An 8,992-nucleotide genomic window follows, 5' to 3' on the forward strand; every position below is an offset into this window, starting at 1 on the left:
CGCGGGGGGCCCCCCCCCCCGGGCAAGGGCCCCGGGGGGGGGGGGGTCCCAGGAGAGGGTGGAGGGAGGAGTGCTGGCCCTGGAATGGGATGCGGACCCTGACGTGGGGAGAGGATGCACCCTTGTGGGGCAGGGTGGTCCAGGTCGATCCTCAGGTTGGGGCTGGGCTCACCTGGGCTCGCCCGTTCTGTTCCTGCAGCCTGGCCACGGTACCGGGTCGTGGGCTCAGCAGACGCCGGGCAGTACAACCTGGAGATCACAGATGCCGAGCTCTCTGACGACGCCTCTTACGAGTGCCAGGCCACGGAGGCCGCCCTGCGCTCCCGGCGAGCGAAACTCACCGTGCTCAGTAATAACCCCCGACATCCTGCAGGGCCCCCAGCCTCCTGTCTCTGTCTCTTGGCATCCTGGCTGTACCCCCTTCTCCAATTTCCTCTTTTATTTCCCAGCTTCTCCCTCTCTATTCCTGGCCTCATGTCTGCCCCCACTGTCTCCCTAGCTTTCCCTCCCCAAATCCTTTAAACTTCTTCCAAAGCCAAGTTCAGATAGAAGAGGAAAAAATGGGCATGTGGGCACCCACTGCTGGACATGTGGACTGTGTGAGCTCTGGCATCCTCCCTGCCCCTGCCTGTGCCCAGGCCACGCAGGGATGGGGCTCAGCCTTCTGGATACAAAGCTCTCCCCATCAGAGTGGGGGCATGTTGACCATGGGGACCGGGCCTCTCCTGGCAGATGGGCTTGTTGGAAGCTTCTCCCTTCCTCTCCCTCTCAGCTGCCTCGGAGCCCCAGAAACTACCCCCTCGGCTCCTTTTCCTTGAACTCAGCCCCTCTTCCCTTCGCTTCCTCCTTTCCCCGCTCAGCACACACCCCTTCTTCTCTGCTTCACCTAGAGCCCTCCTCAGGGAACAGGGAAGCAGGACGGGGCTTTGAGGGCTGAGAGCGGGGTGGGGGGACGGGGCGAGCAGGGGTCCTGGCTGAGTCTGCAGGAGCTGCTGGAGGAGGACTTGTCTCGGAAGCCGAGCCCCCCACCCCCCCACCCCCCGGCTGCTGCCCACGGGCTCCAGAACAGATGTCCCTCTATGGCAACACCCAGGGCCATTTGCATAATGAGGGGATTCTCTCCTGCGCGCAGTACGGAATGAGGCCAGCTCTGACACGCCTTCACCTCCTCTGTTCCGTGCCTTCCCCTCCCTGGCGGTACCTCCAGCTCCATCAGTCTTTCTGTCTCCCTCAAGCTCTGGTGCTCGGGCTGGGCCTCTACCTCTGCTCTGCTCGTCTCCGGCCTGGCTCTGTCTGCCTGTGACCCTCTTTCTTCCTCTTTGTCATCCACTCTGTCCCTTTCTTTTTTCCTGCCTCCACTTGATCCGTCCTGCTCCCTCTATTTTCTCTCCCCAACCCTGAAATCATTGAAGTGGGGGACGCCCCCAGGAGGGATGGAAGGAAAGGAGGGGGGAGCTGAGATGAGTGAGTGTGGACACAAGGAATGTTCTTACTTGGGGGAGAAAGGTGAGAACATGACAAGTCATCTGAGTGTGGTGGGAAGAGGCCTGGAATGGGAGTCAGGAGACCTGGTCCCTTTTGGCACCATGACCCGGAAGAGGTCATAACCTCTGGACAACAAGTTTCTCATCGGTAACATGGGCTGCCAGCCTTTTCTTAGCAACTGCCGCTTTGCTGCTCCCTGAGCAGGGAGTTGTAAACTCCGAAGGTCTGGGCAGATGTGAGGTGTCAGAAGAAGTGAGGACTGGAGGGACCCGACAGCCAGTTTCTCTGGATGCAAAGACCCTGAAGGACTAGGACTCGGGGCTGGTGGATGACTCGCTTTTCCTCTCTGGTGAGGACAAATGGGAAGAATTAACAAGAAGCAGGATGGAGGTTAGGAAGCAAGAGTTAGCTAACCACCAGGGCTATAGGCATGCGATGCCGAGACATCCGCTTCCATGCCTCGCTGGAGAGTGTATGAGCCCCGACGCCGGACCAGGCATTCCAAGGGAACGTGAGATTCTTAGGAGACCTTCTGTCTTTTTCCCTCCCTAACTGCTTTGGCTTGGATCCTGGAACGTGCTACTTCTAGACTGGAGAACTCCCATTCTAATGAGGGCCCCCTGATACTCTCCCTTCCCTCTCCTACCCCAGCACAGAGACAGAGAAATAGAGAGAGATGAGTAGAGGCCAACCAAGCCGCTAGATATCCCAGGAACTTCATAATGGCATCCAGTGTCTTGGTTCAATCAGGGAAGGCTTCCTGGCAGAGAAGAATATCGATGGGAACGCTAGATGGAGGAGTACCTTGTTTACAAAAGCTTGCGAGTCAGCGAGGGAGGAGCTGACCGACTTGTCCCGCAGGGCACGGTCAGTGTTGAGGGTGTGGGCCTTCATAGCCTGTCTGAGTGATTTAGGTGGATGAGGGGAACAGGAGGAAGCCCCAAGAGTAAAATAGATGAAAGATGAACCCGGCTACTCCTTTCCCCTCCCTCCGCCTCCTTGTCTCTCTGGAATCCTTACACTCCCTGCCTCCTGCAGCCACGTGGAAGCACTGAGAAGGCAAGACGTCTGTGCATCCTCCCTGCTTACCTGCTTACACACACCCTTCCTTCATGGCAGCCTGGGGCTCAGAGATGGGGCAGGGCCGAGAGTGGGCTGTGTTCACTGCTGGGAATCAGCCTCCCTGTACACGGCCAGCCTCGTCCGTCACCTCGCCTCCCCTATAGCCATGCCCTTCAGTGGCCCACCCCAGACCAGCCCAGGTCACAGAATGGCCTTTCATTCTTCCTGCCTCAGGGCTCGGAGAAGCTGCCTCCTACTCCCTGGCAGATGCGGACGCAGGCATAATATTTATCTACAGACCCATGGCTCCCTCATTACTCACAGCAAGAACCGCTCGAGTGCAGTGGTGATGGGCATGGCTTCGGCGGGCCTGGTCCACACCCAGCCCTGATATTCAGCTCACTCTCCTGTCCCTGAGCCTCAGTGCCTTGTCTGTAAATGGGGGTTAATGGTATTTACCATGAAAGGATTAATGAAAAACACTTTGTGGTGAGGGTGAAATGAAATCGTATACGTGAGGCGCTTGAGCTGACATGGGGTGGGCGTTCAGTGAATGGTGGAGATGCCGTCGATCACGTTACAGTTTACAGTCGGCTTCATATCCTTGGTCTCCTTTCACCTTCACAGTAACGACTCTCGGGGACCGATGTCAATGTGCTTTCTGAATTTTACAAACAAGGAAGCTGAGGCCTCAGACACATGTACATATTGATATACAGATTTAAGTCACAAGTCCTAAAAATGTGTTCATAAACATACACAGGGACACACGCCTAACTGAGCATGGTAGTCATGGATAAGCAGACACCTCAACAGCCTTAATTTCCTTTTTGCCCCAGATACGAAGAGAAGGGTGGGCTAGTGGCAGAGGTGACAGGTGGGCGGCCTTCCCTGAACAAAGGGCGAGGGTCAACCTTACAAGGGAAGGGAGAGCCGATGGAAGGAGAAGCCTTCCCCTCCTCTGCCCATCCAGAACTGTCCTCCTGGGCTGTGGCACCAAGGTGTGACCTTGGAGGGGCCCACGCAGACCAGGAGACCCCGAGTGGCGGCTCTTTATCCATTTCTCTCCTTTCCACCCTGTTTGCAAATCTGCGCCCATCTGGCATTGGAGCCAGGTACACCTGGTGAGCAAAGAGGAAGAGCCCGGGATTCAGCAGTCATTCACCAGTCAGGAGTTGGAGGCACTGCTGCCTCTTGTCCAAGCAGTAAAGTGAACACACTGCATACGTCACGCGCGCGTGCCCTACGCACGATAGTGCATGTACAGCCCTCACCTGGCCTTCATGAGGGCCCCGGGAATGAGCACCGTATGTCTCTGTTGAAGAAACTGTGACTCGAGGGCTTCACCCAAGATCACATGACACATGCCAGGATTTGAAACTGGGGCAGCCTGATTCTACAACCCATACTTTTCACACCCTCCCACTCTACATGCATGAGTTGAACAGAGTACTGGGATGGGCTACAAGTGGTTCCTTTCTCTTAGAAACCCCAGCATGGAGACTGTCATTTCATAAACTACAGGACCGCCCTGCTCACAACTGGACTCATGGGCCTCCCAGGGTCTCTCTCCTCTCAAGGGTTCCCTCGGAAAGGCCCCTCTGAGTCTTTCTGGTTTTTCCCAGCAAAAAGCAAACAAAACCCTTTCACATTGCTGGCCAACGAACATGAGGTGGACCAGGAATCAAAATTATAATCCAAACCCTTCTGCCTTTATTTCATCAATCACTTAGCCACTAATTCAGCTAATATCCCCCAGGATGTGCTATCAACCAGCCTCTGCACTAGATCTTGGGGCTTTAAGAGAAAATAAGAAGCAGCCCCTGCTCCCAGGGAACTTGCAGTCTGGTTCACCTGAGCATTTAGAAGCCTATGGGAATAGGACAGGGAGAGACCACCCTATTTCCTAGTATCAGACATCTGATGGATTCAGTTCCTTAAGCATTTAGCCAGAGCCGGCTTTGGTCATGTTCTAGGCACTGGAGACTGTATAAACATTAGTGAGATGGAGTTCCTGCTTTTTCAGGATGACAGTTTGGGTTGGGGAGGGGGCATGGATAACCATGTTAAGTAACGCAAACACAAGGTAGATAGTGCTTGGAGCTCCAAGTGACGGGCTGGGAACCACTAAGGTGGTGATTGTGGGGGGTGTGACATGGAGGGCCCTGTGCAGCAGCTGGGATGTGAACAGGATGGACAGCAGTTCAAGAGGAGCCCTGAGGGAAAGAACACCAGAAACGAGACGAGTAGATGCAAAAGTGCAGGACTTGGCCTGAGGAACCCTGGACGGCAGGCAGAGATGCTTGCAACTCATGCCCATGGCAGCTGGTAGACATGGAATGTGTTTTAGCAGGGAAGTGGCACAGTCTTACCTGCTCTCTAGAGAAAATAACCTGCCAGCATGACGGATGGCTTAAGGCCACCAGGGACTGGAGGCGGGGAGTCCATTTCGGAGGTTGCCGTGATAGACCCCCTCATCTGGCTACCCCAGGGCAGAGGCGCACACAGGAGGGAATGGACATAAACTCCGTGGAGGTAGCCACCTTTCTGTGCCAGGCCCCCCAGGCCACAGGAGCAACGGATACAGTGATTATAAGTTAGGGGGTAAGGATGGTCCTGCCCTGCCAAGGGGTGGACATGCAGAGGGAGAGATGCCTCCAGGGGCAGGGGTTTTGGTCATACGGGCAGTGTTGGCTGCATCCTGGACTGACTCTGCTCTGCTCTTCTCCACAGTCCCCCCAGAGGACACTAGGATCGATGGTGGTCCTGTGATTCTGCTGCAGGCAGGCGCCCCCCACAACCTCACGTGCCGAGCCTTCAACGCCAAGCCTGCTGCCACCATCATCTGGTTCCGGGATGGGACGCAGCAGGAGGGCGCCGTAGCCAGCACGGTGAGACCCTGCCTGTACCCCCAGATCCTCCTGGGCCACATCCCAGTTCACCTTTCCTTTCCCACGTGGATCTGACCACAGACTCGGGGAGACAGATGTGAGCAGGGGCCTCAGAGACCATCTGGTCCAATCCTCCCATTAAATAGTTGGGAAAGTTGAGGTCCGGAGAAGAGAAGTGAATTCCCAGGTTCACAGGGCCAGTCAACAGTTAGCAGAGACTAAGAATAATGCTGAAAATAGCTACATTGATTAAGCCCCTACTGTATACCAGGCACTGTGCATGCTAAGATCTTTATGGACAGTCTCTGTTAAACCTCACAGGAGTTTCATAAATTAGGTGATATTTCCAACTCACAAAGAGTGAACTGATGGTCAGAGAGGTTGAGTGACTTGCCAGGGTCACAAAGCTGACATGCTGCAGAGCTGGGGTTTGTGTCTGCATCAGAATGTGACCTCTCGCAACTGAGCCCCTCGACTTTCTTCCCCCAGCCTCTAGTTGGTATGTGTTCCCAGTCGGCGCAACTAAGAGCTTGGGGGGGGTGGGGGGCAGGGATTACGTGTACATGTTATAGATGAGGAACCTGTGGCAGAGAAAGACATCAAGTTACTTGCCCGGGATCACACGGCAAAGTTGACGGTGGAGCTGGAATTAGAATCCAGATCTCAGGTTTGGAGCTCCTCCTGTCAGCTGCGGACAAGCACATATGTACCCAGCCCTTTGCTAGATGCTTCAGGAGACAATTCTCACTGAGGGGAGAGAGAATGCTCACCTGTGTGCCTCGGAATGTGTGGCCCCAGGGAGCGAGTACCCGGATTAGCTCTGCCCTTGACGCTCTGTATGACCTTGGACAAGTCACTTGTCTCTGGCCTTCGATTCACCCTTTGACAAGTGGCAATTTGGCTTTAGTGGTGCTTAACTTTTTCACTACCAAGAACTCCGTTATTTTTTTTCCTCTAGGGCTTCATGTTTTGAATATTTTGGCAACCAAACAAACTGATTGGTTGACGGCCATTTGTCATCCACCCCCCTTTTTTATACTCGTTAAAGACACGATGGAGCTTTGAAGCAGCAGGAGGGGGCTGGTGTTACTGCACTGGGCTGGTGCTGTTCCGGTACCACATCGGGCCCAGCAAGGATGCCTATATATTGCTGTCAAACCGTGGGCCCCTACTTTGCTTAACAGTATGGTTTCCCTTAGGCAGTGTACAATATGGAAAACAGCCCAAGTGTTCCTATGATCATGTCCAGGGACCTCAGGTTGGATATCACTGAGCTGGTATGAGATTTTGAGCCTGTGAGTCCCTTCCCTGCCCTCAAGGAGTTTACGGTCTAGCAGGAGAGACCCAGCACTGAAACACACATGCACGGTACCTAAGAGGCAAGGCCGGATGTGACCAGAGCGGTGTGGAGGACAGACTGCCTGCAAGGGGCACAAGTTCAGGCTGGGGAGAGAGTCCTGAGGGCTGGGATAGCAAAGGAAGACTTTCCAGAAGAGGAAGGACTTGGGCTGGACTCGGGGGATTCCAGGAATGGGACTCAAAACCGTGGGGAAAACTGTACAACGCACAGAGTGAACTCTAATGTAAACTATGGGCTTTCGTTAGTATTGGTACCAGTGTTGGTTCATCAGTTGTAACACATGTATCACACTAGTGTGTCGTGTTAATTAATAATAGGGGAAACTGGGGGGCCAGAGAGGAGGGTATACAGGAACTCTCTGTATTTTCTCTTCAACTTTTCTGTAAACGTAAAACTTCTCTTTAAAAAATCATAAAGTCTGTTAATTAGAAACTAAACCAAACCTGGGGAGGAGGTAGGGGCTGGGGGAGGATTGAGCTTCAGGTTAAATGCCCCTCCAGCAAGCCAGCTCTGAGCGGGTCACCCTGAGAGCAGAGGAGGGGGCTTTTAGCTTAACCGTGTCTCCCACCCTTGTTTCCGCCACCCCAGGAACTGCTGAAGGATGGGAAGAGGGAGACCACCATCAGCCAGCTGCTCATCAACCCCACAGACCTGGATATTGGGCGTGTCTTCACCTGCCGCAGCGTGAACGAGGCCATCCCGAGTGGCAAGGAGACGTCCATCGAGCTCGACGTGCACCGTGAGCAGGGTCCTGGGATGGAGGCAGGGATCGTGGGGTGGGGGGAATGTGCACCTTGAGTGGCGTCCTGGGAAGGAGCCCGGGAAGGGCGGGGTGGGGGGCAGCACCCTTTGAGAAGCACAGAAGAATCCCCCAGGTGCCCTGGGACAGATGCTCCATTTCTTCGTCGTCTTGGATTCCCTGGTTTGAACCCTTAGGGCTGGTAGAAGAGGCATCAGCTGTGAGCCAGGCAGTTCCCGGGTTTAAACCGTGTGACTTTGGGCAATGACATAATCTCTCTGAGCCTCAGTTTCTAATTCGGTATACGTGCAGAAAATAAAATGCAGGCTTACAATCCCTTATCGGAAATTCTAAACCAAAAGCGCTTGGGTGGCAAAACCTGAACCGAGGCTCTTCGTAGTCTTTTATTTAACCCACTTAATTGGAATAGCTATACATTTCACTGCAGATGTATTAATGCGTGTGTCTGTGGGATATTGCCCAGACTGTGCTGGGGGTCTTACACGGTAAACGGTCTGTGCCCACCGTTACCTTTCTAACCCTTGAAATATCCCAAATTCTGAAACACATCTAGTTCCAGGGGGTTCAGATAAGGGGTTGTGGACCTGTACCTGCTTCTCAGGGTTGTGAGCATTAAGTGAGGTATAGTGTAAGGGCATCTAGCATGGAGTGTGCTACTTGGTAAGTGCTCAGTAAACTCCCACTCCCCAGGGAAGGGTGGGAGAGTGGCAGAGATTGGAGAGATGTCCCACCCCCATCCCGGTCTGTGAGCCTAACGAGCCCACACTGACGCCTAGTGGTCACATCCGTCAATACACCTTCTGACTAATATGTCCCTCTGGTATCATCCTTGGTCGTCACCCTAGCCGGCCCCTAGAGGCTCCTGGAATAAAGGTGAAGAAGCCTTGTTTATTGGAGCTGGTACACTGCAAAGTCAAATTCCCGGGTCACCACGCGGGTGAGGTCTGAGTGTGTGTGCTAGAGAGAGAAAAAGAAATTTGAGGGACAGAAAAGACCCTGACTTCCAGTCCTCTGCTTTGCAGACCCTCCTACGGTGACCCTGTCCATTGAGCCACAGACGGTGCAGGAGGGCGAGCGCGTCGTCTTTACGTGCCAGGCCACAGCCAACCCTGAGATCCTGGGCTACAGGTGGGAGGGGCAGGGGCTGGGCACATTCTGGGGGAGGATACTGGGCGGCCCTTGAGGCCAGGAGTGGGGGGCTGAGGAGGACAGGCCACTGGACGTGAGTGAGGGGGCTCCAAGGCCTGACCCCGCTCTGTGTTGCCTGTTCCCCCAGGTGGGCCAAGGGGGGCTTGCTGATCGAAGACGCCCACGAGAGTCGCTATGAGACGAATGTCGATTATTCCTTCTTCACGGAGCCTGTGTCCTGTGAGGTTTACAACAAAGTGGGAAGCACCAATGTCAGCACTTTAGTCAATGTCCACTGTGAGTTGC

The 8,992-nt window shown here is 54.3% G+C and overlaps 1 protein-coding gene across 2 annotated transcripts in view; it reads left to right on the forward strand.

Moving 5' to 3' along the window:
- KIRREL1 (kirre like nephrin family adhesion molecule 1) overlaps nucleotides 1-8,992 on the forward strand; it is a 22,196-nt gene that overhangs the window by 1,903 nt on the left and 11,301 nt on the right. For both annotated transcript variants that reach the window (XM_024750951.1, XM_024750941.1), the window contains exons 2-6: nucleotides 200-349; nucleotides 5,281-5,438; nucleotides 7,387-7,537; nucleotides 8,581-8,686; nucleotides 8,835-8,983. In XM_024750951.1, the coding sequence (XP_024606719.1) occupies nucleotides 200-349; nucleotides 5,281-5,438; nucleotides 7,387-7,537; nucleotides 8,581-8,686; nucleotides 8,835-8,983 (714 nt within the window). The remainder of the gene's footprint in view (nucleotides 1-199; nucleotides 350-5,280; nucleotides 5,439-7,386; nucleotides 7,538-8,580; nucleotides 8,687-8,834; nucleotides 8,984-8,992) is intronic.

This window comes from Neophocaena asiaeorientalis, unplaced genomic scaffold, assembly GCF_003031525.2.
Source record: "Neophocaena asiaeorientalis asiaeorientalis breed wild unplaced genomic scaffold, Neophocaena_asiaeorientalis_V1.1 scaffold315, whole genome shotgun sequence".
Taxonomy (NCBI): Eukaryota; Metazoa; Chordata; class Mammalia; order Artiodactyla; family Phocoenidae; genus Neophocaena; species Neophocaena asiaeorientalis.